Source organism: Saprolegnia parasitica (assembly GCF_000151545.1).
Source record: "Saprolegnia parasitica CBS 223.65 unplaced genomic scaffold supercont2.7, whole genome shotgun sequence".
In the NCBI taxonomy this organism is placed as follows: domain Eukaryota; phylum Oomycota; class Saprolegniomycetes; order Saprolegniales; family Saprolegniaceae; genus Saprolegnia; species Saprolegnia parasitica.
Window position 1 is genome coordinate 553,268 of NW_012156401.1, and position 27,966 is coordinate 581,233.

At 59.0% G+C, this 27,966-nt stretch overlaps 9 protein-coding genes across 9 annotated transcripts; 6 read left to right on the forward strand and 3 right to left on the reverse strand.

The window, feature by feature from the left end:
* Positions 1–92: 92 nt before the first annotated feature.
* Positions 93–2,061, forward strand: SPRG_02934 (hypothetical protein). Its single transcript, XM_012341518.1, has 10 exons — positions 93–261; positions 315–457; positions 514–584; positions 637–763; positions 811–1,004; positions 1,066–1,231; positions 1,280–1,369; positions 1,418–1,528; positions 1,575–1,646; positions 1,712–2,061. The coding sequence occupies exons 1-10, from the start codon at positions 123–125 to the stop codon at positions 1,961–1,963; spliced, it is 1,365 nt and encodes a 454-aa protein (XP_012196908.1). The 5' UTR covers positions 93–122; the 3' UTR covers positions 1,964–2,061.
* Positions 2,062–2,065: 4 nt separating this feature from the next.
* On the reverse strand, positions 2,066–2,932 carry SPRG_02935 (hypothetical protein). Its single transcript, XM_012341519.1, has 3 exons — positions 2,719–2,932; positions 2,563–2,675; positions 2,066–2,512 (listed from the first exon to the last, which is right to left on the reverse strand). Exons 1-3 carry the CDS (start codon positions 2,900–2,902, stop codon positions 2,180–2,182), a joined length of 630 nt encoding a protein of 209 aa, XP_012196909.1. The 5' UTR covers positions 2,903–2,932; the 3' UTR covers positions 2,066–2,179.
* A 653-nt stretch (positions 2,933–3,585) lies between these two features.
* On the forward strand, positions 3,586–3,937 carry SPRG_02936 (hypothetical protein). Its single transcript, XM_012341520.1, has one exon. The coding sequence runs from the start codon at positions 3,589–3,591 to the stop codon at positions 3,889–3,891; it is 303 nt and encodes a 100-aa protein (XP_012196910.1). The 5' UTR covers positions 3,586–3,588; the 3' UTR covers positions 3,892–3,937.
* Positions 3,898–7,056, reverse strand: SPRG_02937 (hypothetical protein; the record flags this gene model as incomplete). The annotated part of the gene is made up of 10 exons (XM_012341521.1): positions 3,898–4,488; positions 4,540–4,774; positions 4,822–4,863; positions 4,912–5,133; positions 5,182–5,418; positions 5,462–5,764; positions 5,872–6,101; positions 6,145–6,463; positions 6,518–6,682; positions 6,724–7,056. The coding sequence occupies 10 exons, from the start codon at positions 7,054–7,056 to the stop codon at positions 3,947–3,949; spliced, it is 2,628 nt and encodes an 875-aa protein (XP_012196911.1). The 3' UTR covers positions 3,898–3,946.
* A 1,146-nt stretch (positions 7,057–8,202) lies between these two features.
* On the forward strand, positions 8,203–9,727 carry SPRG_02938 (hypothetical protein; the record flags this gene model as incomplete). Its single annotated transcript, XM_012341522.1, has 7 exons — positions 8,203–8,349; positions 8,391–8,802; positions 8,851–8,946; positions 9,001–9,077; positions 9,128–9,353; positions 9,406–9,425; positions 9,476–9,727. The coding sequence occupies 7 exons, from the start codon at positions 8,203–8,205 to the stop codon at positions 9,572–9,574; spliced, it is 1,077 nt and encodes a 358-aa protein (XP_012196912.1). The 3' UTR covers positions 9,575–9,727.
* On the reverse strand, positions 9,589–16,850 carry SPRG_02939 (hypothetical protein). Its single transcript, XM_012341523.1, has 15 exons — positions 16,795–16,850; positions 16,522–16,746; positions 16,346–16,475; positions 15,777–16,300; positions 15,328–15,720; positions 14,248–15,267; positions 12,471–14,201; positions 12,041–12,422; positions 11,902–11,996; positions 11,582–11,852; positions 10,789–11,532; positions 10,560–10,738; positions 10,364–10,508; positions 10,245–10,314; positions 9,589–10,193 (listed from the first exon to the last, which is right to left on the reverse strand). The coding sequence occupies exons 1-15, from the start codon at positions 16,836–16,838 to the stop codon at positions 9,661–9,663; spliced, it is 6,486 nt and encodes a 2,161-aa protein (XP_012196913.1). The 5' UTR covers positions 16,839–16,850; the 3' UTR covers positions 9,589–9,660.
* A 2,080-nt stretch (positions 16,851–18,930) lies between these two features.
* Positions 18,931–20,383, forward strand: SPRG_02940 (hypothetical protein; the record flags this gene model as incomplete). Its single annotated transcript, XM_012341524.1, has 7 exons — positions 18,931–19,590; positions 19,634–19,717; positions 19,768–19,841; positions 19,888–19,952; positions 19,998–20,044; positions 20,089–20,211; positions 20,261–20,383. The coding sequence occupies 7 exons, from the start codon at positions 18,931–18,933 to the stop codon at positions 20,351–20,353; spliced, it is 1,146 nt and encodes a 381-aa protein (XP_012196914.1). The 3' UTR covers positions 20,354–20,383.
* A 623-nt stretch (positions 20,384–21,006) lies between these two features.
* SPRG_02941 (hypothetical protein) lies at positions 21,007–22,656 on the forward strand. The gene is made up of 6 exons (XM_012341525.1): positions 21,007–21,109; positions 21,162–21,665; positions 21,715–22,109; positions 22,157–22,258; positions 22,307–22,446; positions 22,497–22,656. Exons 1-6 carry the CDS (start codon positions 21,073–21,075, stop codon positions 22,621–22,623), a joined length of 1,305 nt encoding a protein of 434 aa, XP_012196915.1. The 5' UTR covers positions 21,007–21,072; the 3' UTR covers positions 22,624–22,656.
* Positions 22,657–22,766: 110 nt separating this feature from the next.
* SPRG_02942 (hypothetical protein) lies at positions 22,767–27,473 on the forward strand (the record flags this gene model as incomplete). Its single annotated transcript, XM_012341526.1, has 15 exons — positions 22,767–22,831; positions 22,877–23,054; positions 23,100–23,167; positions 23,213–23,837; positions 23,926–24,164; positions 24,218–24,394; positions 24,444–24,802; positions 24,844–25,064; positions 25,242–25,496; positions 25,542–25,812; positions 25,875–25,981; positions 26,027–26,351; positions 26,398–26,544; positions 26,598–27,157; positions 27,208–27,473. The coding sequence occupies 15 exons, from the start codon at positions 22,767–22,769 to the stop codon at positions 27,430–27,432; spliced, it is 3,822 nt and encodes a 1,273-aa protein (XP_012196916.1). The 3' UTR covers positions 27,433–27,473.
* Positions 27,474–27,966: the final 493 nt, after the last annotated feature.

The following is a 27,966-nucleotide window of genomic DNA, read 5'->3' on the forward strand; positions in this document are numbered from 1 at the left end:
TTGTTAGAGCCATGACGACCGGCATCATGGCGATTACGATACACGAATCTAACAATGTTATAACACTTCGTGGCTTTTTGCAATAAAAACGCCGCAGACAATCGAAAGCCATCGTCCGCAGCATGTTTCGCGTCGCGTCCTTGTCGATGGCCCGCGGCTCCGTCCTCCGCGCCAAGCAAGGCTGCCGCCTCCAGAGCACGTCGACTGCGCCCGCGCCCAAGGCCTCCTTCGGGAAGCTCGTCGGCCGCGTCGGCGGCGCCGGTGCGTCTACCCTTGCATTCCTGGCCGCCGCTCAAATGCTGCGCTTTCTGTAGGCGTGCTGCTCGTGGCTGGCATGCAGCTCTACCAGCTCAACAACCCGACCGAGAACGAACTCCTTTTCAATCCGGCGACGGTCTTTGCGCGCCTGCCGGGCGCCAAGACTCCGCTCGAGGAGACCATGGCCAGCGAGTTGCAGGTAGTACACAGTATCCCATGTCGTCTTGCAGCATGACGACGGAGATCTGTGTCTAGTACATGGGCCTGAGCGTGATTCCGTACCGTGGCATCTCGCGCCTCTGGGGCTTTGTCAACGACATTGAGCTGTGCGACTCTCCAGCAACCGCTGCCAGCGTCTGACGATGTATCGGCGTATAGGCCCATGTGGGCGCGCGAGCCGGTGTACAAGGCGTGGACGTACGCGTTCGACTGCCAGCTCCACGAGATGAAGTACCCGCTCAAGGAGTACCGCAACCTCGGCGAGTTCTTCTCGCGCCCGCTCAAGGTCGACTTGTTCCTCGTCTCGAACGCATGTCCATAGCGTGCGTATAGGAGGGCGCCCGCGTCATTGACCGCGATCCGCGCGTCATGTCGAGCCCAGTCGACGGCCGCATGGCCACGATCGGCGTGGTTGACGGCAGCAGCGGCATCCCCGTCCTCGAGCAGATCAAGGGCGCGCGGTACCGCATGGACGAGTTCCTCGGGTCGATTCCCGATTTCTTTACCAACCCGACGCCAGGCAAGCGGTACACCACTATTTATTTGACAATTCTATTTGTTGACATTTCTTTCCCATCTCCCGAATAGCTTGTACCACTGCGTGATCTACTTGGCGCCGGGCGACTACCATCGCATCCACTCGCCGATCGACTGGAGTGTCGAGGAGCGCCGCCACTTCCCCGGCAACCTCTTCCCCGTCAACAAATTCGCCGTCAACTTGGTCCCGAGCCTCTTCACGGCCAACGAACGCGTCGTGCGTGGCGTACAAGGCCTCTCCAAGTGCTCACGTATGGCGGCGTAGGCGCTTCTGGGCCAGTGGAAGCACGGGTTTTACTCACTCACGGCCGTCGGCGCCACCAACGTGGGCTCGATTGGCATCGACCTCGAGCCCGTACGCGTCAGCTGCGATGTTTCGTGTCTCACGGGACTGGAAATATAGGACCTTGTGACGAACCTCGGGAGCCAGGACCGACTGGGCGGCACGTGCTTGTCCAAGGTCTACGACGCGCAGCACCTCGTGTCGCGTGGCGACCAAGTTGCGCAGTTCAAGGTCCTTGTGCGACGGCGACGCGATCTTTTGACAATATCATGTGTAGCTGGGCTCGACCGTCGTCTTGGTGTTTGAGGCCCCCGACGACTTTGAGTTCACCGTGCAGCCGGGCGAGAAGGTAATACATACTTGCAACCAGCAGCACTTGGTACGATGCGGCATCTCAAAACCTCCTAATCGTAGATTCGTTTTGGCCAGCCGATGGGGCAGTTTACGGCGCCCGACGCCGAAGAACCCTCGACGTTTCCGAGCACGGCCGAGTTGATCAAGCACGCGCCGCCGTCGCGGTCGTATTTCGGCGAAGTGTCGCACTTGCTCGGCAAGGTCTTTGGCTCGGCGCTCCAGGAGACGACCGAGAAAGCGCTGTCGCCCGACGCGTCGCTCGCCAAGAGCCGCGAGTCCCTTGGCCCTGCGTACACCACCAAGGACGAGTAGAGGACACGGTTAGCCACGAATAACAACACCGTGTCGTTTAAAGACAATGTAGCGCGTTTGGTTATCACTGCGCAAGCTATACGATCCAGACAAACACCTTTACTGTGCTAGCCTCGGTCTATCCATTCATGTCATATACTACTAGTATACTACCTTCAACGGCGGCGGGGTGCTTTCCTACAACTATCCACTCCTATCCTTGGCTTAATGCAAAGCTTAGACAGCGGCGGGGTGGACGCGGCTGTTGTTGGCGTCGAAGACGCTGAGACGCAAGTTGCCTTGGGTTCGTCCGGAAATCCACTGAAGGACCGTGCCGACATTTTCGCCCGTGACCGCACTGAGGCGCACAATCTCAATGTTGGCCAAGCTCGAGAGCTGGTCCAAGCTCAGAAGAGACCGGAGGAGCGACGTGGGCAGTGAGAGCGGCGAGTCGATCTTGTTGAGGATGATGCAGCCGGGCTTGTGGGCCATCGTCTCGTTGCGGAGGATGTTGAAAAGCTCCATCGTTGCGCTCGCGAGCTGTGGCGCGTTCGAGACGTCAATGACAAACTACATGTCTGGATCTCAGTTTTCTTCTTGACGCTGGCATGACAATGTACGAGGTACTGGTCGCACTGGGTGTAGTACGCTTGCCACATGGAGAGCATCGGCGCGCCGACCTCCTTGACCGTAAACATCGCGCCGCTGTGCGACAAGGTCTCTTCCTCAATGCCTAATGGAGAGCGTGCGATCGATTCTCGCGTCGGATGGCGGACCTGTCGTTGGCATCGTGACGTGGAAATTCGATTGTGGCGTCGCCGCCGCCTTCTCGTCGCGCCGCATTAGAAGTCGTGCAAGGGCCGAGCCCTTGGGCTTCTCGTCCGCGCACATGTGGCGCATGCGGCGCAGCAGCACAGTCTTCCCCGCGCCGTCCATGCCCAGCAGCAAGACGTTCTTCATGCCCAACCGTTTCCGCCTGTAACGAGAGGCTCTTCCTCAATCGAGCCCAGAAGACGTTTCTTCCAGGTCCACCAAAGTATCGACCGCTGCTGCCACCACGTGCGGGAGCTCAAGTGCTGTAGGAGGGATCGTTGAGTTGAACGGTGATAAGCGTGTTCCACATGTAATATCGTCGCGATGCATGCTCGAGCTTTTAAACTCGATTGGGAATCATACTTGAAGCTGGGTTGCCGATGGTGTAGAACACACGGGAAAGCGACGAGCTTTACATGCCTGTGCAACACCCTTGACTTCCATGACACCGACGCTAACCGCCTCTCTACGCCTCTACGATGACCTTTTCAGTTCACTCTCATGGCGCCACCAAGGAACGATGGTTGGTCACATGCCGCCAACCATTGTGCTTTCGCCGCATTGGGTGCCAGGATTACAACGTGCCAAGGCAACACCAGTCGTGACGGCCCATCTCAAGTTGTAGATGTCGTTCGAAGAGGAGGATCGCCGCCGCCAAGAGCGCTATGGCCTCTATGAGCCCATCTGCTTGCTCATGCAAAGGACCTCCAAGCACCCTTGTTCGCGTAGCATGGGCCTCGTTTGGCGCCACGTCTCCGGATACAGGGACATGTATACGGATACGTGGATCGTCCGGATAAAAATGGCACGGTATCCGGTGTGTCATTTTCGAAATGAGCGTCTTCGCCTCCGCCCTCAAGTCGGCGCTCGAGCCTGGGACCGGCAACAAGTTCGTGCTGGCGCTCAATGGCGTCCTGCTCGCGCTCCTAGGCGTCATCGCGATGACCATCTGGACGGGCATGGAGGACTCGTTCCACATGTACATCTTCCTCTTCCTCGCCATCGGGCTCACGGTCTCGATCAACTGGTTCATCCTCGAGGCCCGTGCGCTCCAAGCCGACGGCAAGCTCGACCTCAGCAGCCTGGACGGCGCCGCCACGCCAGCCAACAAGAAGCCGCTCGCCAAGACCGATTAGCAACCTGCGACGACGACAATGAAATCGATAGAATGCACGACTATGCTAGTAGTATCTACGACTCGCGGTCGCCTTGCGTCGGTGACCGCACCCGTGGCATGGACCGAGGGCTCAGCTCATGCTCTTCAAACGCATGCATCGTGTCAATATGCAGCGTCATGGGCTCGGCCTCGTCGTCGTCGTCGGGCATATCGTCGAGCGGCTCGGGCTCGTGCGACGCGACCATCTCGTATGCTTCGGACGCCTTGCGCTTGCCGTTCTCGATGGCCTTAAAGTGGCGCAGGCCCATGAGTCCCGTGACCATCCCGAGCAGCACGATGAGCGAGACGAGCAAAAACGACTTGTTCTCCATGAGGGGCTCAGCGTGCGGCGCCCACGTCACGGCAAGGTCCTTGGCCAACGTCAGATTGCCGCTGTACAGCGCCTTGTTGGTGACGCCGCTCAGCGTCGGCAGCTCGAGTATCTCAACCACGTCCTCGAGACCGTCGCACGTGACGGCGGCCGTGGCATTAAGTGCGCCAAACGTCGCGCAGGTCCCACAGCGCGGCAGCGAAAGCGGCTCCCAGAGCGCGAATTCATCCGACTTTTTACCGAGCGCTACCGAACACTCATGAGATATCACGAACGGGAAGGATGCGTCACACGTACAGACGCGGTAGAGGTGGCAGGCGTCGGCGTCACGCAAGAGAACGTACACAGCGGGGGGCGCAAGCTCTGTTTTTGTCGGCTTTGGAATGTCGAGTGTCATGGTCTGGACTTGGTTGTCCGGTTTCGAGAGCGCGGCGAGCGCCATGGTCGTCGGTGCACTGGCCGTCGAGCCGTTGAGATGGACCGATCCGAGGACCTCGGCCGATGCGACCGACGTTAGTCCGACGTTTTGCAGCTAGAAAATGACCATGAGACGGTTGAAGAAAAAGCGGCGTGTCGCACCTCGAGCGACAAGGTGACGTAGTCGTCGTCGTTTTCCCAGCCCTAGCCCCGTGCGCATGAGACGTAAGGTACCAACGAGACGTATAGTACGAGAAGGCGGAGCGTGTAAATAGGACCTGCGATCCGCGCCGCGTGAAAATTGGTATACAAAAGCTCTTCGCAGATCTCGTGCACGATCGACGCTTTCGTCGGCCAAAAGCCATCGACGTCGCCATAGTCGAAGGACGGGCCGGTTTCGGGCGACATGGCAAAGATGCCATGCGCGTTCCACATCCAGTCGCTCGTTTCGCCGTTGACCGAGTAGAGGTCGCTCTACATCCATGTACACGAACTTGTCGATTTAAGAATCAAGAGGATTACCGTCTGCCACGACTGGCCGAAGTGGAAGTGGTTGTACTTGGTCATTTCCGAGGCGATCGTCGAAAAGATGGCCATGTCGGCTGGCGCCGGGGCGCCTTTGGGCTGACACGCAAACGGAATGTTGACGTACTTGCCAAACGCGTGGTAGTTGAGCGCGGTCGCTACCGAGTGGTTGGCGACAAAGTCCCGGATCGCGCGCGTCTCGGGCTCGGAGAACGCCTTCTCTCCGCGGTAATCCTAGTATCAATGTATCAGCCCCCACCGAATACTGAGCCGCTACCTCGGCACACGCGTCGGTGCTGCTACCAACGGTATCTTGGTCGAAACACACGTCGTAGTTGCGGTTCAGGTCGACGCCAACGTCGGCGTTGGTCCGACACGTTGCCGGTCGCCGGTTCTTGCGCTGCCCCGAGTAGCTCGGGTTCTCAAAATGCAGCGTTTCGAGGTGCTTTTCATTGTAGACGTAGCCATCCGGGTTGACGACAAGGACAAACCAGAGCTGGCGCGTGAGGAGGAGATGCAACACGTTCGGATCGCGCTGGTGGAAGCCGAGAAGGAGGTACTCGACAAAGTACACGAGGTTCTACGCCATACCGAATGAGGCAACCAATGTACTACTAGGCGGTCACTACCATCATGGACATGGGCTATAGGGACAGTGTGAGATGAAATACCGAGGAAGGGTCCTACCTCGCGAGCGTGGTGCAAGCCGGTGTAGAGCGTCTGGGGCGGTGTCTTGCCCTGTGGGTGGCACTGGCCGAGGCAGAGCGCCCGCAACGGTCGTCCTTCCAGCGACGTGCCAATGTCGACTTGCTGGAAGAGGTACGGGAAGGACCGCAACCGCGCCGGAATCGCCTCGACATACTCGAGCACCTCTGAAAACGAGAGCGATCCGCGCAGCGAGCCTTGAGGCACCGTCGCTAACGACGCATGAGCTCATGTTGCGCAAGCAGAAGGAGGTACGTAAAATGGCCCGCGTAATGTAGTTGCTGCAGTCGCTCGGGTTGGTTGTCGACGGCGTGCAGGCTGGCGACGTCTGCTTGTAGAGGCTAATGTCGGACACGACCATCGACGCATCGATCGTCACGTTGTTGCTGTTGCTGCTGCGGTGCGATGTCGCGTTGTCGTAAGCGAGCTCGACATGCACCGTGTACGTGTAGCCTGCGGTCATGGCGAAGAACGACGTCCGATGCTGCTCGAGATAGAAGACGTCGTCGACGAACCAGCGGAACCAGCCATCGTCCCACGTGACCTGGAACGTATGCGAGTCCAGTGTCAGGTCCTAGGAAGAGCAGAATCAGCGAATACATCATGGCATGTAATTTCCGTCTCGAACGTCAATGCATGGAAAGGCCTTCATGTGCAAGGATGCCGACGTTGCGTGCGGCCAGCGGATCTGGAGCCCGTCCGGTTGCTCGCCAACACCGCTGAGCACGACGACGTCGCGGTGAATGCCGTCCTTGGACTTGACAAGCTTGACGGTTGGCCGCAGACCGAGGCCCTAGACGCCATACAGCTTTGGATCATACGGCGAGGACGCACCTTGGCCAGCGTCGCCTGGACGACGAGCTTGCCGCTCATCGGAATGTGATCGCGGGGCACAGGATATGTGGCCCAGCCTGAGGCGACGGCGCCATCAATCGTGGTCGCCGAGAGCGTGAGCGCGTCGCGCGTGGCCGAGACATGCGCCGTCGCCGCGTCGGACGTCTCGAACGCGTCGAGCTTGGCCGCCCACGCGCGCTTCCAGGCGCAGTCGCCCGTGCCCGGCGTGCCCGAGACAGCGGCCTTGGTCGCATTCGCGGCCTCGTGCAGCGGTCGGCCGCGGGCCAGCGCCAGCGCGCCGAGGAGCCATGCCAGCCGCCGCATCGTCGTCATCGTCGCCTATCTACACGGTATATTGCGACACTCGATAATTGGAACCCGGAAAAACTCCGATTTGTGATATCTGGAAATCGTGTGATATTGTAAATAGTGTTAAAAGACATCTTGCGCTCACAACTGCGAATCGTCGACTTTTGCTGAGGTATTAGTCGCCAAGAGGTCGTTGCATCGACAACGCAGAGACTGTCCCAGCGTACGACACGGTCGACATTCGCACGTGTCCAAGGTCATACTAGGTGTGATTGACGATGGATGGAGATGACGGCCAAGCCAACTGCCCTACCCCTCTGCCCACCTTGCCAAAGCGTCGCGAGCCTCCTGTTTACATAATCCCGAGCCAATTTGATGAGTGGCAAATTGGTGCTGTCTTGGAACGAATGCAAGCTTCAGGGCTTATTGCCCTTGAACGAAGTCGAAGCATGGGCTGCTCATGGATTATGACCTCGGGTGGCGCAGTATGTACTATTTGGTGTTGGGAGATTGCTGTCACCTTTAAACTGGTTTACCACGAGGTAGAGCCGGCAGTGTTCCTCTTCCCGACTGTCCCGACCTCGGCGCCGCCGACGCACGACGGATCTCGTTCGTTCGAGTAGAGGGAAGGCGATGCAAGAGATATCGACAACTCGAGCCTTCGCGCCGGCAAAAGGGATGCTTCAAGCCCAAGGGATTCGTATTCACATTCCCTTGCTGCCAGCCGTGCATCTTCCAACATCTAAACGCAGACGAGAAGCTGCTATCCCAGCTGCAGACGGCTTTCTCGCCAAGACACGGTCAGAGTGCAGAGAGCGTCGTCTATGGAATCGACGACGCCAGCGGCTCCTGCCAGCGGCTTCGAGTACCGTTGGTCTGTCGACAGTGTAAAATAGCTCAAAATCTCGGATTTGCGCTCGTGTTCTGCATCGTGACAGTGTTCTCAGAGTGTTCTCAGACATCATCATGATCGATGTGGACTTGGTAGCGTCAGCCAACGAGCTTGCTAACGAGAGGAGTATCGCCGAGGCTCGTTGCCTTCAAGTTCGATGACGCCTGTCGTCATCATCCGATCGACTTTGCGCAAGATCACAAAATTCGAATCCACCACCAGCTGTGGACCAATCACCGTGCGGTACACTGCGCCGCAACGCCAATCAGCATTTCGCCATGTTGCCGGTCGATGGCTACGTGGCCGCCGTCGTCGCCGCCGCCTTGCTCGGGACGTACCTTGTCATGCACGTCTTCACGTGCAACCGCAGCAAGGTCGAGCTGCACTACCGCACCGACTCGCGTCTGCAGCAGTTTATCGCGGCCGTACGTCGACGCTAAACGACCCTCTCTGACGCGTTTTTTAGAACGCGCCGTCGGTCTCGGCGCCGTACCACCCGCCGTGGTGGGCCATCAACGCGCACATCCAGATCGCGATGACGCTGCTTGTGCCGCAGGCGCCGATCGCGTACACGCGCGAGCTGCTGCCGATGGCCGACGGCGGCCAGATCGGCCTCGACTGGTGCGCCGGCGCCGAGACGCTGCCGGCGCATGCACCCGTCGTGCTCGTCGTCCATGGGCTCACCGGCTGCAGCTACGACATGCGCTCGTTCTGCGCCGACGCGCTCCGCGCCGGCTTCCGCCCCGTCGCCTTCAACAAGCGCGGCCACGGCGACACGCCTTTGACGAGCCCCAAGCTGCAGGCGTTTGGCTGCACGCAGGACCTCTCGGCCGCCATCGCACACATCCAGGCATCGTATCCTACGGCCAAGATTACAGGTACATGCAGGTCATGACGCTATCGTCTGGAAGAATCGCTTTCGTTAGGGGTTGGCTTCTCGGCCGGGTCGGGGCTCGTCACGTCCTACTTGGGCGAGACAGGCGCCAAGTCGCAGCTCGCCGCCGCCGCCCTCGTCTCGCCTGGTACACCTCTCGGTGCTGTTGCTCTCGGCTCATCGAGATATATGGATGACGCAGGCTATGACGCCCTGGGACTCTTTTGCCACGGCGGCATTTACCCGCTCTACCATTTCCTCATGACGTTTACGCTGAAAGTATTGTCACCCTTACGAGAGAAGGGATTATGACGACTCGGTGGGGATAGGGCTTGCTCAAGCGCCACAAAGACGTCTTGTCGTCGACGATCGATGTCGACGCGGCGCTGCAAGCGAGTTCGATTCCCGAGTTTGACCGCCACGTGTACATGACCATGCACGGCTACGACGACCTCGAAGCGTACTGGGCCAAGAACAATCCGATGCGCCAAGTCGAAAACATTGCAGTCCCGACGCTCTGCATCAACGCGCGGGACGACCCTGTGTGCACCTACCGTACGCGCCGCTGCTACTTCATTGCACGTCGTACAATACTGTCTTGGACTAGGGATGATTCCTTTTCAGGGTGTCTTTGATTCGAACCCAAATGCAATGCTGGCGCTGACAGCGTACGGCAGTCACTGCGGCTTTTCGAGCTCGACGGCCTCGAAATCAAGTCGTGGGCGACGCGCGCGTCGCTCGACTACCTCCAGGCGGCGCTGCGCTATGAGCCTTGATACAATCCGAACGCAAGCGGTTCGAGTGAATGTAGTACTTAACATGTATTCAAGCGACAGAACGGGGCCTTGAGAGTAAATGGCACTTAAAAGGACGAATCGATCGCGCCGTTGGCGTAGAACTGGACCTTGTAGAGCCGCTTCTCGTCGTCGGTCAAAAGCGGGTCGTCTTGGTGCAATGTCGGTGTGCTTGGCGGGCGGAACAAGCAGCTGCAAAAGAGCTGCCAGAACGGCCGGGACGCCATGCTTTTGCTCAACGTTTTGTCGTTGGGAAAGTGCTGCGCGAGTTTGTTCTTGGACGTCCGGCGCATCGGCGAGTCTTCGGGCGCAAATCCACCGTTCGTATCCACGTACTCGACGTACAGCGTCGCGCCGTCACTGTCGTCATTGTCCGACGACCCGTCGTCCTCCTCCTCTTGGAATTTCTTGAGCAAGTCGTCGGTGAGCGCCATCTCCGCCGACGCGTGGGCTTGGGCCGCGCCAATCGTCGCGACGGCGGCTTTCATCGCCTCGGCCTTCTTCTGCGCCGACTCTTTCGATGCTTGGAGACCTCGGGTCAGGCTGGCTTCTTTCTCGAGCTCGGCCGCAATGTGCTCGACCCAAAGGTGCTGCTCGGCACCTACTCCGTACGTGCTATTACAACAATGTTTGAATGCGGCCAAGACCCTACTGTTGTGGGCTTCGCAAAGCACGCTCTTGTGGCCTTGGACGTCCAAGACAAAGGTATGTTCGGGCACCGTCTACTCGGAGCTTTGTTGGCTGTTCAACTCATGACATAGACCACCGTACCGAGTTGAAGTCGATGTACGTCGTGGTGTCGGCGGCCATGGGCTTGGCGCCGAGCACTTTGAGCACACCGAGCGGCTGCGCTTGAGCGAGTGCGTCTTCTTGCGAGTTAAAGTAGAGCCACTCGGTGCTGAGCAAGACGCAGTACCTAAACAAGACACGTATATATCGACATGTGTTTTGACTTATGGAACAAAACCGCTTCTTCGCCACGCGGAGACCATGGCCTTTCTTGATGAGGTAGCCTTCCATGGACGCGCCGGGATAGCTGCTCAGAGCTGCATTGCGAGAGACGACGTCGTGCGCTGGCACGGCCGCCACCGCCGCCTCGAGCGTCTTCATCCACTTGACCTTTTCCCCGTCCGTGCCCACCGAGACCTGCGCGCGCGGATCGACGTGTTCAACATCAACACACACACAAAGAGTACCTCGAGGAAGCCGTCGTCGAGCGTCTCGACTCGAAACACGTGGCGCACGGCGAGAGAGAGCGATCCGTGCCAGTCGGAGACGAGGACGATCTCGTGCTTCTCCAGCGGCTTGTCCGGCGCCTCGAGGCAGGCGTCGTGGGAGGCAAAGAGCAACAGCCACGGACCCTTGAGCACGCAATAGTGCTCGCGCCATGGCGATGTCAGCCGCGTCTTGCGCGTCTTGACAAAGCCTTCGTACGCCAACACGATCGGCGCCGCCGCTTGGAGCTCGGTCTCGTGGGCCAAGAGGTCGTTGTAGTAGGCTTCTCGCAGCGAGTCTTCTTGTGCCTCCTTGATTGCACGCACCCATCGCTCCTTCTCCTCGAGTGATGGCGCCATGAGCTGCGCAAGAAGACTCTCACTGCTCTCGCCGAGATGGTAGTGGACGTGAAACCCGTGCTGCGCCGAGCCTGGCGGTAGCACCCAGTCGCTGACCGACGTGACGTGCATTTGGACACTTGTCTCTGCCTCATTGTTGTTGCTATGGTTGTTAGCGTGGAGGTGCTTCGCTTCGGCCGATGACGCGAAGCTCCAGAGCGACGCTTGCTTGAGCACAAAGTAGCGCGGCTCGTCGTGGGAGAAGAGCCAGTAGGCAGTTTGCACTTGCGTCAACATGCCTTCCATTGATGACCCCGATACGACAAACGTGGCGCGGTTGGCCTCCGCGATGGCTTGCGACGGCGTCAAGCTCTCGTGCAGTAGTTGCTACCATCCAACTGGGCTATCGGCACCTATGGCCATGACAGCGACATACCTGCGTCGTCTGCAGGAGCGCAAGACCGCGGGCGGTTTGCAGCACGGACGAAAGCGCTCGCACCCACGCGTTGCGATCGTTGCGGTCGGCAGTGATGAAGCGCAGTGGCTTGAGTGCGCCGTTGAGTCGCGCCTCAATGTAAAAGTCGTTGCTGTCAGCGTCGTGCTCGAGGAGCATGGCCATCTCGAGGTCCAATGCCGGCGCGTCGCCCGACCGCGCGCTGAGCTCCGAGTTGAACGCCCACAAATGCGTCTCATGCACAAGGAAAAAGCTATGCAAAGCATGCGTCTTGGCTCAAATATATGGAGATCGCAGGGTACCCTTCACGCCGCTCGGCGCGGCTGGCCTTGGGCTCGTACATCATGTAGCCCTTCATGGGCGAGGTATCAAAGGCCGACGCCGTCGTGTGGGCCACCTAGACGATCACGCTCAAGACGAGGCGGAAGACGTTTCTCTTGCCTCGTATGCTTGGTCGTCGAGGAGTGCGTCGCCCAACTGCTGCTTTTGAACGCTTGCGTAGTGGTCGAGCCACTTGGTTTGTAGCTCGGGCGACTCGACCGAGCAGTAGACGTCGCATGGCTTCCGCGCGTGGTCGAGGCAGTGTACGAGAAAGCCGTTGGGCGACTCGTCCCAGCGACAAAGGCTCGCGACCGCCAAGCGCTGATGTGGCTCGACGTCGGAGGGCGCGAGGTAGACCTTGAACTCGAGGCCATCCAGCACGACGTAGCGTTTCACAGGCCGCTTGGGCTTGGTTTTGAGCATGAGCCGCTTCAAGCCTTCCTTGCCATGTGCCACGGGATCATGGACAAACACAAAGCTCGAGAAGACGCCGGCGGTGTCCCTATCGCATGCCTCGACGTCATTGCGTTAGAGAGCCTCTTGTACGTACGTCGGAATCGCGTGGAAGAGCGAGTCGAGCGCAGCCTTGTCGAGGGCGCACTGAATCGCGTCGAGCCATCGACTTTGGTCGTCGCTCGACGCGGCGCGCATGTACACGACCATGCCTTCGGCTTGCGTGTCCATGACGAACCCCGTCATCTCGAAGGGCCCGATCGTCGCAATCGCCAGCGAGAGCGTCGGCGGCGTCACGCACGTCTTGTAGCTTTCGCGGGACGCGTAGCACTGCAAGAGCGTGCCGTCAAGGACACCGTAGATTTGAGATTTGACCTGACCCTCGGCCGTCACGAGGCTCAGTGGGCCTTCCATCCCCTTAAGTGGCTCAAGTAGCGTCGCATTGGGTGGGAGCGTCCCCAAAAGCGACACAATGTCTTCGTCCAGGGCCATCTCGGTGCCGTATTTCCGGTCCATTTGCGTGAGCAGGTCCATGTCAAAGCCGTGGGCGTACTCGAGCAGCGCGTCCAGATCGTCGGCGAGCGACATGTGCATATGGCCAAAACGCTGCAGCACGAGTCGCCGCAGGGCCTGCGTGCCCTCGGACGCGAGGACGCCGGTGGCCGACCGGTGCTCGATGCGAGCGATTGCAATGCCATGTCGGAGCGCACTCGCCCAGTGCAGCTGGTCGTCTTCCGTCGCAAACGCGCAGAAGAACGTCTTGTGCTCGTCCGTGATGATCTCGAGCCCGAACGAGTACTCTGCGTGCGTGCTGCCGCTCCACGCGACGACAGCGGCCACGCGCTTGCGGTCGTACTTTGTCGTTGGATTGTCGTCTTGGGCCGCGTCGTCTTCCGTGTCGAACACCGCCAGCGTGTTGCCGCGGAGGACACCATAGAAGCGCGTGAGCGATGGCAGGTGGTAGCCCTTCATGAGAAAGTAGCCCCGCACGAGCTCGGTTGTACTCGGCGACGCGTCGGATGACGACGACGCTGGCAAGAGCGAGAGAGCATGCGCGTCGGAGGTCACGTTGGTGTGGTAGACAGCATCGAGCTTGACTAGAAGCTCGCGTTCGCGGCCCGCAAACGAGTCGAGCAGCAACGGCACCTCATGGACCTTGGCCGGGTTGTGCGCTCGGTAGTAGTCGACGAGGAACTGCGCCAGCGGCGACGCAGTGAGCGCGTGCACGTGCTGCGATGCAATCGTGACGTGGCACGCTGAGAGCCACGCGTGGGCATCCATCTCGGTCTCGCACTGGAGAAAGGTGTTGTCGACATAGAGGCTGAACTGACCGTCACCGACGCGGACACTGCGCACGGGTGCGGACGCCATGAGCGCCACGTCTTGCATCGCATCGACAAAGAAGGCGAGGTGGCCGTCGTCGTTAAGAACTGCGAACGCGCGCTTGAGCTTCGGAATCGACGGCGGCGCCTTGACCTTGACGTACCCAGCCTTCTTGCGAAGCGCCGGCAGAGAGCCATCGGGGAGGAGGGACTTGCGCCAAAATGACCCGCCGCGACGATCAATGGCCGACGAGACACCCGTGAGCTCGATGCAGAGCGCCTGCAGCGTCGGGTCGGAGGCCAGCGACGACCCGTACATGGCATCCAGCGACTCGAGCAAGAGATGTTCTTGGCCTCGAAAGTAGACCAACAGCGCGTCCACACTAGAAAGGCCGTCGGGATTGTGCTCGTTATAAAACGCAACGAGCGCCGACTTGAACGCAGTGGCCTCCACCGTTGGACTGGTGTCATCGATAGCACCTGGCACGATCTCACGCAGCACCGTCCTGTCGTTCTCGCATGAGACTCGGTTCGTGGAGGAGGATGACGTACTTGTGGTCCGAGAGCGTGATAGCCATGCGACCGTGGGTCCGCGCATGATCGACACCGAGCGACAGCATGTGCAGCCAATGGTCGCGGCTCGCCTCGAGATGCAGATGATACAGGTGCTTGGTACCTACCGTGTCGAGCACCGTCAGGTCGGCCGCCGAGACGCCAGCACTCGCTTCGCACACGTCGACGACACTTGTCGGCGTCTCAGGTGCGGTCAGTGCCGCGGTGCGCGATGCAAACTGCATGAGTTGATGTCCGAGCAAGACAAGGTACACCTCGGCTTTCCCGCTGCTACCAAGCGCGCTGGGTACAATCACGTCGGCGACGCCTTCCAGATGGGGCACGCCGGCGTCCGGGACAATTGCAAACTCGGCTGCCCGCGCCGCGAGCCGTTCGTGGCGCGCCTCGAGCGTCGCGAGCAAGTCGGCATGGTCGCGGACGAGCGTGGTACCATACGTCGCATCGAGATGCGACAAGAGCTGGCTTTCGCGGCCATCAAAGAGCTTGAGAAGCGTGGGTATATCGTCGTGCTTGGTCGGGTTGTGCTCGTTGTAGTAGCTGCTCAAGAGCGTTTGAAGCGCCTGCACTGCCGGGTCCAGCACCACGTCGCTGCTTGTCGATGTCTTGGCCCCGATTGCGTGCTTGGCGATCGCGGCGCGGAGGCCGCGCATCCACTTGTCCTTCTCGCTCGCGGTCGGCGCACTGCAAAGCACTTGCGCGTGCGCCACGGTCTCGATGCGGAACGGGTGCGGGTACGTCAAGAGCAGCGTGTGGCCGTCCCAGTCGCCCACGCTTGCGACTTGCGAGCACCCGACGTCCGCCGTAGTCTTGGCCATGTAGGCGTCGTACGACGCGTAGAAAAAAAGGTGGTTTCCTCGGAGCACAACGTACTTTTGCTTCATCGTGGGCACGAAATGCCCTTGCTTGACGAGGTAGCCCTCGACCGTTGCCGCTTCCGTCTCGACGACCACTGGATGCGGACTCGTGTCCAAGGGCGACGACGAATCCGCGGCAAAAAAGCTAGCACATTCCATCGATGAGTCGGGCTGCGAGGACCAATACGGATGGGAAATGGCTTACCTCACGCGTTGCTTGCCAGCGCGGGGCGGCGACGTCAAGTCGAACGAGTCGCGCCGACTCTTGGCAGCCCGCGCGCGCTCCGGCGACAGCGGGTTCATGGTCATGCCAATGAGAAAGGCGGTATTCCACATGGCCACATCGTGCGAGACCGGCGCCGAGCAGTGGAGCGTCTTGCCTTCGACCGTTGGAATCGAGAACGGGTGCGACGCCGTCGTCAAGCCGACGCGTCCGCTCCATTCGTTGACGCCGCCAGCGACATGGACCACTCCGAGCGGCGTGTTTGCGTTCTGGATAAAGTCGTCGGCGTTCTTGTACCAGCAGAGCGTTTTGCCATACAAAACAAAGTACTTGCTGTGCATGGTGGGCCGCATTGCGTGCTTACAAAAGAGATACCTACCTCCCCAGGTGTGCGATTCATACTTGATAGGTTGATAGATGGGAGACGATACCCTTGGGCGAGTGCGTCGACGTGCGACGGCGACGACGACCAGGACGCGACACGCAGACGCGTGCGTGCTTTGGCCGAGTGCGCGGTCTGCAGTGCCCCCGACGCGACCGAGATGTTGGCTTCGGCCTCGGCCTTGAGGGACTGGAGGGCCTCCGTGGCTTTGTGCATAGCCTCGACGAGCGCCGCCTTGCTTTTCACAAGGTCCTTGACGGCCATCTGCGCGGTGGCGGCCAATGTCGCCGCCACCTCGGACAAGGCCGAGCATTTGGAGGCTTCGGCGGTAGCGTCTTGCACGGCTGTGGGCGACGCGTTCTCGGCCGTGTTGACTTGCATCATGACGTGATGCGCAACTTGCTTGGCGGTAGTTGCTGCTCTCTTGGCGTCGGCGGCGGATATGGCGGCGGTGCTGGCCTCGGCTTGGGCAGACGCCATCTGTGTCTCGATCTCGCTGATCTGTGTCTTGAGACTCTGGATCTGCTCTTCGTGCGCGCGAATCGCCTTGGACGAGACTTCGGCCTTGCGCACCTAATGACCGAGATTTCGTGACATGATAAGGAGGTCAGGACGTACAGCAATCGCGGCGGCGTCGGCGGTCTCATGCTCGAGCTCAATATCGTCTTGTAGCAGCTTTTGCGCTTCGACTATTTCGTCGGCCACAATGCGGTAGGGCTCGGCGAGCGACTCTTGGATCGCGGCAATCCTATGTATATGGATGCGGATCGGAGGAATCGAGGGCGGGCTCGGACCATTGCTCCTGGGCGGCCATGGTGTCGGCGCTGCACTGGTACGTCTTGCCGCCGAGCGTCGAGACGACAAAGCCGTGTTCGTACTTCTTTAAGCGCGTGTGGCCGTCCCATGGCACGACCTCGCGGATCTCGTAGACGGAGCTCGGCGTCAAGCCCAGCTCGTGCTCGCGCTCGGTCTGGTACACGGCCAGCATCGAGCCGTCGAGGACGCAGTAGCGCCGACTCCTACGCAGTTGCATGAGGTTGCTGCTCGTAAAGGCGATGGCGATCTACATGGTCGGCAGCGCATGGCCTCGCTTCCAGAGGTAGCCTTGCATCACGGATCTTTCGTGAAACGGAGGTGCCCTTTCAGTTCCAGCTGTTTATGCGACAAACGTTTCCGTACACTATTTGCATACACATCCACACTATTGTATTAAATTGTACACCATTTATGTTTCTAGATACACTAGTTTGTGTCAAGGGTATAAAATAAATGCATTTTATTATGCTCCCTTGTTTGTTTATATATAGAATCACTTTTTAAATGCATATGTACTTTGAATTCTCGGCATGTTACACTATTTATAATTTTAGACACCTTACACCATTTGGGATCTATGACGTGGCATCACTGCGGCAGCTCCTCTGGCATGATCGGGAAAATGTGTTTTCTCACGTTTAAGCGAGTTAGGCGAGGCCGCGCGACGACGATCGGTGGGAGGCCGGTTGGCTCTTTGGCCGTCCCGGCGTCTGTCCAAGCGGCGCCAAGCTGGAGTCGACCAGAAAGCACAGCTTTGTCTTGAGTATCCGCGCACACGCCATACGTACTCTGGATCCTACCTCGCTTTACCTCTGAGATGTACGGCCCGAACATGCGCTTATAGTAAATGTGGTGAATTCAGCTATCGTGGCGGCGCAAACGAGGCGCGAACGCAAATATTAGCCACGGACGTGTGGGAACCAGCTCGGATCCATACTACTTGGCAGCAGCTCTCAGCAGCGAAGCTGATGATATATTGAGCGAGGAGACGAAGACCTTGCTTCATCGAGCGCCCTTGCCGCCGGCGCTAGGGCTCAAACATCGCATTTACGGTAACCGAAACGTGCGGCTTGCGCCTCGATACTTCCAAGCGTATCATTTGGCCGTCGATGCATCGAATGCAACGAGGGCTGCAGCCACCTTGCCATGAATGCTGTTGCCAACGCCAACGCACGTCTGCCGTAGTGACTGCGGTTGTAGCGCGCCAAGCCGACAGCAACGCTGGTTCGCGACCCCTTCCAGAGTGCCACAACATCGACACTTTCAACGTCCGACAAGATGCGATACCACATAGAACATGCCATCGGCTCTCGATGGCTCTGTATTTAGAGTCTCGTTGGATTGCACAAGAACGACCTGCGTGCGACCTGATCTCGTGTTGGCGCCGTTTCGGCCAAATTCAAATGATCCGGTTGCGCGTCACATATCCGGATTACATATTTCCACACGGCAACGTAATCCAGCGAGCATGATGGACGACTCCTTTGCCAGCGACGACGATGACATGCATGGGATCCTCAGCGCGATTGGGCTTCGGACGACCAAGGCGAAGCGACCGCTGCCGCCACCGACAGCGCCGGTACGAGCAGCTCCCGAGGTCGACCTTGTTCTGAGCGCGTCTAGGACCTGCCCCTTGCGCAATCCACGGCAAGCACCGGGAAGCGTACGGCGACGGCCGATGCGTTCGTCGATCTATCCGAGTCGCCGATCGTGCCCAAGCGTCCACGACCAGCGCGCGTCGCTACGGAGCTTCCGGTCCTGGGCGGTCCTCGCTTGCTAGACGAGCCAGCGCCCATCGTTGCCCTCCAGCCAAGGCTGGTAGCCACGAACTCCTCACACACTAGAGCCACGGGTCCTGTGCAATCAGCGACAGATACAGCAGCAGTGGTCGCAAGCCCAGAACGAGCGGTTGCCAGCCCCGTGCGAGCACCTGCTTTCTCGCATGAGTCGCCTCCATCGGCCTTGAGCCAAGCTGTGATCGATATCATGTCGGACTCATCCGACAGCGACAGTGCGCTGGATGTTCCTCTTCGTGAGCGCTTACTCGTACAACGCCGTCCTGCGCCGCCACAGCCCGTCGACGAAGCAGATCCAAGTGGTTTGGATGCGTCCATCATCAGCATCAACACCAACACCGACGACGAAGATGCCCCGCGTGTTCCTCTGCCACCGCCTGTCTCTCCTCGTCGCGCTGCGCTCTCTCCACCCGTCAATGTGGTGGCCCTTGAAGATGATACCGACGACGAGGCGTACGCCGTGCTGATGGCGTCGCCGCCTCCGTCACAGCCAGTCACCTCGCCTCTGTACGACCTCGTCGACAGTGATGACGACCTCGACTTGCTACATAAAGATCGCTTTTGACGTCATCACAACGCTCCAATGCGTCCATGCAAGATGTGGTCGATGTCGACGGAAGCGACGACGAGTATGCTCACATGGACGAGAACCCGTTTGCGCTGGCGTACTCGCCGCCGTCGTCGCCACTCTTCAGCAGTGATCTTTTCAACCGTCCGATCCCGCAGTATGCACCACCACGCGCACCGTCCTCACCGCCCGTCGCTGCACCGGCGGTCAGCGTCCATCTCGACCACACCGCGCCCGTGACTTCCGTGCGAGGCCGCGCTCGGAAAGCCAAAGCCACTAAATCCCCGGCCAAGCCGCGGAAGCCCAAGCCCCAAGTGCACGTGTACCTCGAAGAATCGCTCTTTGACGCTGACGTGGGCGAAAAGATGTATACCGCGCTCGTCAACCACACAACCGCGAGCAAGCCGACGCCCTTTGGGTGCTACGTCACGGACGTCAACACCGTGCCCTTGGTCGTCCCCAAGAGCATCATGTGGCGCGAGGCAAGCACGGTGGTGCCGATGGCCTGCGTCTACCTCTCTGCAGCCGACTTTCTACACGCGATCGGTTCAGAGTACGGCCCCGTGTACGACCACATTGTCAAGCTCCGGCAACAAGTGGCCGACCCGTACGCGCGCACGTTCTTGCTTGTGGAGGGGCTCGAGAAGGCTCTCGTCGCGCGCCAGCGCGCCCGGCAACGCCAGGTACGCTTTCTGTCTCTGGACACGGCCGATGGAGTCGACACAGGGCCACGGAGCGCGACCGGTGACGTTCTCCGATGTGCACAACGCCGTCGTTCACCTCTTTGTCAACTCGTTTTGCCACATTCACGTACGTTAGATGGACGCGCCGCCGTGTTTGTCCGTTGACAAATGCGATAGTTTGCAGCGACGCCCGACGACAGCGCGGCGTACGTCTTGTCGCTGACCCGCGAAATCGCCGCCTTGCCGTTGACGTACGAGGTCCTGCGAATGTGGACAAGTTGTCATGCGCGTGGTTAGGCCACCCAATGACTTTTTGTCGCATGTCCCGCGCCTCACGTCGGTGCGTGCGACGACCAATGGCGGTACGTGCAAGACGCAACGACCCTGTGGGTCTAATGATCGAGCAGATACCTCCAACGAGCTTGCGAATGCGTGGCTGCGAATGCTCGAGATGGTACCGATCGTATTGAAATGCATGGTTGGTAGAGGTGGTGGTAGATTCCAGGCATGAGCCCGGAGATGGCGCAGCGCCTCCTCGACTACTACCCGACGATCGACTCACTCATGACCGTGTACGTCAACCCGAACGTACCGGTGAAAGTCAAGGAGCTACTGCTGGCGGTGCGTCGCTTGCTGTCTATCGTGACACTGATCTTCCGCCATGGAGTAGGAAAAGCTCGTCGCCAACAGGGTGTTCAAGGTCCTCTCCAAGCGCATTTACGCCATCTTCACGTCGCCCAACCCGCGCACCATCGCCTTATAAGCACGCTATACCTGGTACTACTGATGCCTGGATGCGATTCGTGTTTCTATCCCAGGTGCAGCCGCCGAGGGATGCTCCGTCGATGGCGGAGGGACTTCAACATGTGGCTTTTATGCAGTCACCTGGAGGCATGGCGGCCATTGCCGTTGCTGGGCGAGGCGCCCATGCGAGGTGTACCTCGTCGCTCGACGCACTCATGCTCAAGACATCCATTGCCTTCGTCGGCCCTAGCTCGCATGGCAAGGTCGTCGGCGACGACGTCGTAAGGAGGCGCCAAGGCCGCGTCGCTGGGACATGGACCCGGCGGCAAGATTTATCTTCGGAAGGTATTTGCGGTCAATCCGGATAGGCCGGATACGGACTCGGTGAAAAACACATGGCGAGTTTTACACACACGTATATAGTGTACGATATGCTCTGTGGGAATTTTTGAGAGCGCAGAGAGGTGAAGGCGTGGTGATTGCCATCCTTTCCATCACGTCCGTAATGTCTTTAGTCGATAGAGTCGAAAGGATGGATCGAGAGCGCGCTGCCAAGTCATAGCGACGAGGGTGCCTCCAATGCAACACTATTTGGAGGTGTGAAATATGACATTTCCCACGTCTGTTTCCGGTTTATCCGGCGCCGGTTGCCGTTGGAAAGAAACGCTCATTAATCTTTTTTCCGCCTCAAGCACCCGAGCTCCTCCTGCCCTCCCGGCCCCATCGCTTCCTCACATCATGTCGGCCTCCCGACGCAACTCCAAGGACTCTACCCGTACGTTCATGATGATCCGCATGGAGGTAGACGCCTCATGGAGATGATGTAGGCCACGAAGACCCCGAGACGGCCGCCATGGCGGACGTTGCGGCCAACCCGACGGCCGGAGCGCTGTCGTTTGCCGACCTGTCCTTGAACGGCGCTGCGTCGAGCGCATCTGCCGAGAAGGTGGAAGTCGTCAAGGCCCGCACCAAGAGCCGCGAGCTCTCCAAGAAGATGGGCGGCGGCAAGAAGGGCCTGTGGGGCAAGCCTGAGGACCTTATTACGTCGGCGCCGATCGACCACGACGACCCCAACTACGACAGCGAAGAAGAGTCGGACAACGTTGTCTTGGTCACGTCGCCGCGTAACCCGCATGCGGCCCCGCCGCTCTCGCCCCGCACGCGCAGCCTCTCCAAAATTGCGCTTGTCGACGGCAACCCGCGCGCGTTTGGCAACGCGTCCGTGCCCGCGGACGTCAAGAAGGCGATCGAAGAGATCGTCTCCGAGTACTTCGTCAGCGGCGAAGTCGAAGAAGTCCAGCACCGTATTAAGGAGCTTGCCAAGAAGACGAGTACGTGCAGGACCCTTGCTGTCCATGGAATTGAAGCCTGTCTCTCTAGGCGAGCCGTACAACTATGAGTTTGTCAAGCGTGCAATCACCATGTCGATGGACAAGCATGAAAAAGAGCGCGAGAGCGTCTCCCGACTTCTCTCGGAGCTCTACCTCAACGGTTTGAGCCCGCTTGAGATCTCCCAAGGCTTTCGCCGTGTCCTTATCGCGGCCGACGACTTGGCGCTCGACATTCCGAGCGCGATCAACATGCTCTCGATCTTTGCTGCGCGTGCGGTCGTCGACGAGATCGTGCCGCCGAAGTTCCTCGAAGATTCGTTTTTGCTCAAGAACGCCGAGCCCGTCGTTGCTGAAGCCATCAAAAAGCTCAGCATCAAGCACGGTACCGTTCGCATGGAGAAGGGCTGGGGCCCTGGCGATGGCCGCCCGGTCGAAGAACTCAAGGTATTGCGTCTATCATGCAAATGAAATCCTCTCATGACGTGGGGCAGGTTGCGATCGACCAATTGACGAAGGAGTACCTTTTGTCGCGCGACTTGGGTGAAGCGGCGGCGTGCGTCCGCGAACTGAACGTCGAGCATTTCCACCACGAGGTAGCTCTCGATACAAATCGCCTCGTTCTCATATGTGCATGGATGTAGGTCGTGAAGCGTGGTATCATCAACTCGTTTGAAGACGGCGCGGATGCGTGCCACGCCATGGGCTCGCTCTTGGCCTTTTGGTCAGCCAGGACGTGGTGTCGTCGATCCAGATCCTCAAGGGCTTTGAACGCGTCAAGCTCGTACGCTCCAGCTGACAAACAAACACGTTGTCTCAATATACCCTTCGTAGGCGCTGCCTGATATCAAGCTCGACGTGCCGGCGGCCGAAGGCCTCTTTACGACCATTGTCGGGCGCGCCACCTCGGACGGGATCCTTCCCGCGACCTTTACGGCCAAGTAGTTACCACTCGTACTAGCCATTCCTCTGTATTTCTCCAATCACCACCACCATCTCTCTTTTCTTGTTTCGAGTTGCTTACCGAAAGATGCACACTTTGTCCTTTTGCAACTCGTGAAACGCTGGGACCGTGTCAGCTGGAACCGTGTTGCAGTGTAACGGATGCTGCATGGAACGCCGGGCCGGAAGCGGCCCAAGGACAGCAAGTACGGGCTCTCGTGGTACAAGTACGTACTCGTGGTCGCCTCGTCGAGGCCGGACGTCCGCTGTAGAAACACGTTTGAGACCGAGGGTCTCTCCATCAACGAGAAGGGCGAGATCACAGCATCGCCGCCGACGCCCGACGTGGCCGATGCGACCGACGCGAGCGCCACCGTCCTCGCGCGCCACCCGCTGGTGTCGACACCGCCGCGCACGCGCCAGCATGCAGCCGCCTGGACGCGTCGCCAGGTCCCCTCGCGCTGCAAAGATAGGCGTTCTAACCCTTGAGCGCAGGAGAAGAAGCTCGAGCCTCTGGGCGTGCGCCCGTCGCCAAAGAATAGCGCGCCTACCAAGCTCCTGGGGTGCGATCTGTCGTCTGCAAGTCGACATTAGCCTCTCTGTGGTAGACGCATGAGCTGGGACCCGGACGTGCTCGAGATCCGCGAGACGAGCCGGCGTGGCCACGAGCCCTTGCCGCCCGAGATTGCCAAGCTGCAAGCGGGCAGCGTCGAGAGTCGACCGACGTCCCAGCCCGTGCGCGAGATCCTCAAGCAGTCTGCTCTGCCGTACCAGCCGCGCGCCGGGTCGACGGCCACGTTTACCAACTTGCCGCGCCAGAGCTCGTTCTTCGACCGGTCCGTGGATCGACTCGTTGCGTCGCCGCGCGTCATGCGGATGGACGACCACGACGCCGAGGACCTCCTCGAGGCGCTCGAGTCGCCGGTCCGTCCGCCGCTCAAGTCGTCCCCGTCCTTTGGCCTCACGCGCGTCAACCAGAAAAAGTACTTTGGCGCACCGGCGCGCCAGACCTTTTACGCCGACTACCGCGAGCTCGCCGCCAAGCAGCAGCTCTACGCGATCCCGATGGGGACGGGCATCGATGCCTCGAGTCGAGGCGAGACCAAGGCCGACGCCAAGGATGTCGCGTCGCCGAGAACGCACTGCTTGACGAAAAGCATCATGGCCGGGCGCCCCGCAATTCCGCTCGTGATTCGCAAGAACACCACCAACGTATTCGACTTTTCGTACCAGGTACTGCAATTCTCGATCCCGAAATTGTCTGTGGACACACACACTATGAACACATATCTGCGAGCAAACACTGATGCGGATACTCTAGTCGCTCGGCGATGCGTACATGGAGCAGTTTGCCGAGTGCGTTGGAAGTCTTCCGTTCCTTGAAGAGATCAACGTCCGCGACAATCGACTGAGTGACATGGGCCTCCACCGCCTCTTGACGGCCGTCCACGAACACCTCCGACTGCGCAAGCTCGACATTTCCGAAAACACCATCGGGTCGAATGCCGCCAAGATCTTGCGCACCATGATTGCATCGCCGAGTTGCACGCTCCAGCACCTGTATGACATGCACTACTATCCCATGTCGAGGCTCATCCCTCGAGGGTGGTTAGGGTCATGGCCAAAGCCGACATTGACGACTTTGAGTGCGCCGCCTTTATGAGCGCATTCGAGAAGAACGCGAGTGTCGAAGAGCTCGTGATGCCGCGGAATCGCATTGGCGAAGCCGAGCAGCTCAACGTCGTCAAGCCTGAGATCACGACCGGTGGTGAAGCCATTGCCTCGATGCTGTACGTCTTCTTCGCGTTTCAAAGGACACTTGTGTACAAAGCTACGTAGATACGTCAACGAGAAGCTCGCCAAACTCGACTTGAGCTGGAATCTCTTGCGGCTCGAGTCGGGCGTGACGCTGGCCCACTCGCTCGAGTACAACCGCAAGCTGCTCGAGCTCCATATCGCCTACAATGCGTGCGGCGATGCTGGCGCCATGATGTTTGGCCGCGTCCTCTCGCTCAATTCGACGCTGCGGGTGCTGGACTTGAGCTACAACAACGTGGGCTGTCGCGGCGCGCTCGTGCTGGCGAGTGCGGCGAGCAAAACCAAGTCGCTTCGACTGCTGCTGCTCAACGGCAACAACATTGGCAAGGAAGGCGGTCGCGCCATTATGTTTGCCATGTGCAACAACAAGAGCGACCACGGTTGGTTGGTTTTGAGGCTTTGAATCTGAATTGGGGTCTAGGCATTGACATTGAGATTGCCGGCTGCAACCTCGCGTCGACGGGCAAATCGGAAAAAGCCATGTTCGACCCGACGAATCCCGCCGGCGAATACAACCTCGACCTCTCGGAGCCGTTTGACCAAATGATTGCGACCGAGCTCCTTCGCCTCGCGACGTATAAGAAAGGCTGCCGCTTTGAGAAGCTCAAGCACCACTCGCGCGTCGAGCGTGTGAAAAACAAGGTATCTATCTATCTATCTATCTATCTATCTATCTATCTATCTATCTATCTATCTATCTATCTATCTATCTAAAGAGTATCGACTAAGTTGCAATGTAGCGACCACGATCACACTCGTACCACCGCCGATTGCGACCGTCTTCAACAGTCCCCTTGATGTTTTTACGCAACGCTCAAGCAGCAAAAGAAGACCAAGGAGCTGCGCATCGACTCGGCGGCGCTCCAAGCCGTGTTTCTGGGGCTCAATATGCGCCCGACGCTACCCACGTTGGACGCGATTCTGGCGGCAATGAAGCAGCTCCAGCCACCGACGTCAGCGGCACCTTCGGACGAATTCGACTTTAGCAATATGTTCTTTTTGGCGCTGTTTTGCGTCATTGATGCGGACCTGTCGGGCGGCATTGACGCCCGCGAACTCCAGACGGCGCTGCAGGTGCTAGCGCCCAATTTGTTTATATGCTACATGGATGTTGGATAGATGCTCGACATTCACATGACGGACCATGACGTCATCAACGTCATTGCGCAGTACGACCTTGACAGCAGCGGCACGATTGAAGGCCCTGAGTTTGTTGAATTCATCAAGTCGTACGTTCGGCGGCAGTCGACCATGTCGGCCAAGGACCAGGCGTTCGCCTTGCGAGACGTCGCAACCAACCAAGTGTGGCACGTGCCGCAAGAAGGCCGGCTCGAGGTGGTCTTTGTGTACGAACGGGAAGCGACGTTCGACTCGGACGACGCCCGGCACCGTACGTTCGTTATCATGGCCCTCGCTTCGTGGTCTGGAGCTACATGATCAATGCCTATGTAGGTCTCTCGGACGGCGGCGTGGCCCAGCTCATCAAGAACATTCAGAGCCAAGCGAAAAGTTCCGCCGAGAAGCTTGATCTCCTCAACATGGCCGTGCACGACTCGGAGGTTCGAGCTTGGAATGAAGGACATGTTGTGCATTGTCTTGGGTAGATTCTGTTTACGGCGCCGCAAGCGTACGAGCTCCTCGATCAGTGCGGCGGCCTCGCCAAAGACGTGCGCGTCAAGGAGATTGCCAACCTCGTGCTGCAGATGTTGACCGCGCGCGAGGCCCAGCGGCTCGTCTCGATGGCGCTCTCGTTGCGGGAGCGCGCGATGCTCAAGCTCGAGCTGGGCAATGCGTATACCGTCATCATGGGCAATCCGACCGCCCATTTTTCGCTGGATTTAAGCGCGCCCACCGACCGCTGGGTCGCGAGGAAGCTCGTGGAAATCGCGCAGTCGGAGAAGAAGGCGTCGATCGCGTCCCGGCGCGGCGGTATAGTGGACAACCTGTCGTATTTGGACGCGACAACGTGTTGTAGACACGTCGCAGCACGCCAACTGGGAAAACTACCGCAACGAAACGCTGGACGGCCAGCGCATTGTGCTCACGACCTCGTTCTTTGACTCGCTGCCGCAGGCCGGACGCCTCGAATTTGACTATGTGTCGACGCGCCGCCCGCCGCCTGGTATAGTTGAACGTACACAATGGTGTTGTTGTTGATGTAGAGGTGTGACGTAGGCGCCCAAGCTCTGAGCGACCGGCGCTACATACAGCTGCTAAAGGAGCTCGCACGGGACACCTACTACGTCGACATTTCGGAACACGACAAGCACACGGCGACCGTCGTATCGCCGGCCCGCGCGCGCTGGCAGAAGATTCGCGATTCCGTGCGAAGAGATCGGTTCTTCAACTTGACGACGTTTGCCCAAGCCCACATTTTCCGCATCAAAAACTCCAAAGAGGAAATCCGACTCAAGCTGATTCAGATTGAGATTGTGACGAGCGACCGGTATCTCACGGTCGCCCAAGCGAGCCGGATCGTGCTGAGCATGCCCATTGGCAACTTTGGTCGCGTCGAAGCCGCGCGCGTCCTCTTCTCGCGGCTCATGGACGTTGAAAACTTTGTCGATATCCTGGATGAGCTCTCCGTGCCCGAGCAAAAGATGCTCGCGACCTACCTCGGGTGGCTCAATATCCTCAACCCGCTCAAACCGGATCGGTACTATGTGCTCGATATGAGTGTGTTGGAAGACTACGCGGTCGCCAAGATCCTCGTCCACCTTGCGATCGTCGAAGAGGTTGTTGGATGCGATGACACTTCGGCTCAATGAAAGCGTGCTATGTATAGGGTGACAACTGGGTCGACTACTCGTATGCGCCTATTAAAAACGAGCCTCCGCTTCCCAATTGGGTCTTGCCGGCGTCGTGGGATGCAGACGACACGGGCAAAGGCGAGGGCCCGCGCCGCAACGGCATCCTCAAGCTACGCTTCCGGTCGACGCCCGAAGACGGTTGCGAGCCCGACTGGGACGCTCGTCAAGAGATGAAGAAACGCGTGCTCTGTGGGCCATAAGAACGATGTTTAATTTGATCAATTACGGGTGTTTATGCTGAGGACTGCGTACCTTAAACGTAGTGTCGAGCTTGCCATATCATGGCACAGAATGGCTTGCAGTTATTGCAGTATAGACAATATATACAACGTACGTAGTAACCTACAGGAAAGGGTCCTAAGGTACTCATATTAACGCATATCATATCTGGGAAGGCTGTCGCCGCCCATCGGCGAGGCATCTGCACGCCCTGGGACTGCCACGTCATGGTCTATTTTTAGCCAATCCAATCCGCCTTGACAACTACAAACGGTCGATGGCCAAGATCGGGATCACTCAAGCCCAGCACGTCCACGCCTTGATGCTCGCCGCCGCCCCGACGGAGACGCTCGCGACAAGAACTCAACGCCTCATCCACGCGGTGACGACAAAGTGCCGCGGCCGCGACCTCGGCCCACACGTGATACCGAACGACAAGTGGCTCGGCTGGCTCGCTACGACGGTTGACGCCTTCACGTGCGGCCCGGTGCCAAGCCCGACTCCCAAGCCGCCAT

Bases quoted from the DNA above. Each gene is read 5' to 3' on its own strand.
- SPRG_02934 (XM_012341518.1), top strand. From the start codon at position 123: ATGTTTCGCGTCGCGTCCTTGTCGATGGCCCGCGGCTCCGTCCTCCGC. The intron at 1,232-1,279 runs GTGCGTGGCGTA...ATGGCGGCGTAG, and splicing joins TCACGGCCAACGAACGCGTC to GCGCTTCTGGGCCAGTGGAA. The intron at 1,370-1,417 runs GTACGCGTCAGC...CTGGAAATATAG, and splicing joins TTGGCATCGACCTCGAGCCC to GACCTTGTGACGAACCTCGG.
- SPRG_02935 (XM_012341519.1), bottom strand. From the start codon at position 2,902: ATGAAGAACGTCTTGCTGCTGGGCATGGACGGCGCGGGGAAGACTGTG. The intron at 2,676-2,718 runs GTCCGCCATCCG...GCTCTCCATTAG, and splicing joins CGTCACGATGCCAACGACAG to GCATTGAGGAAGAGACCTTG. The intron at 2,513-2,562 runs GTACATTGTCAT...CCAGACATGTAG, and splicing joins CCCAGTGCGACCAGTACCTC to TTTGTCATTGACGTCTCGAA.
- SPRG_02936 (XM_012341520.1), top strand. From the start codon at position 3,589: ATGAGCGTCTTCGCCTCCGCCCTCAAGTCGGCGCTCGAGCCTGGGACC.
- SPRG_02939 (XM_012341523.1), bottom strand. From the start codon at position 16,838: ATGCAAGGCTACCTCTGGAAGCGAGGCCATGCGCTGCCGACCAT. The intron at 15,268-15,327 runs GTAAGCCATTTC...GGAATGTGCTAG, and splicing joins GCTGGCAAGCAACGCGTGAG to CTTTTTTGCCGCGGATTCGT. The intron at 10,739-10,788 runs GTACTCTTTGTG...CCGCGCGCGCAG, and splicing joins TCGACGACGGCTTCCTCGAG to GTCTCGGTGGGCACGGACGG.
- SPRG_02941 (XM_012341525.1), top strand. From the start codon at position 21,073: ATGTCGGCCTCCCGACGCAACTCCAAGGACTCTACCC. The intron at 21,110-21,161 runs GTACGTTCATGA...GAGATGATGTAG, and splicing joins CAACTCCAAGGACTCTACCC to GCCACGAAGACCCCGAGACG. The intron at 21,666-21,714 runs GTACGTGCAGGA...CTGTCTCTCTAG, and splicing joins GGAGCTTGCCAAGAAGACGA to GCGAGCCGTACAACTATGAG.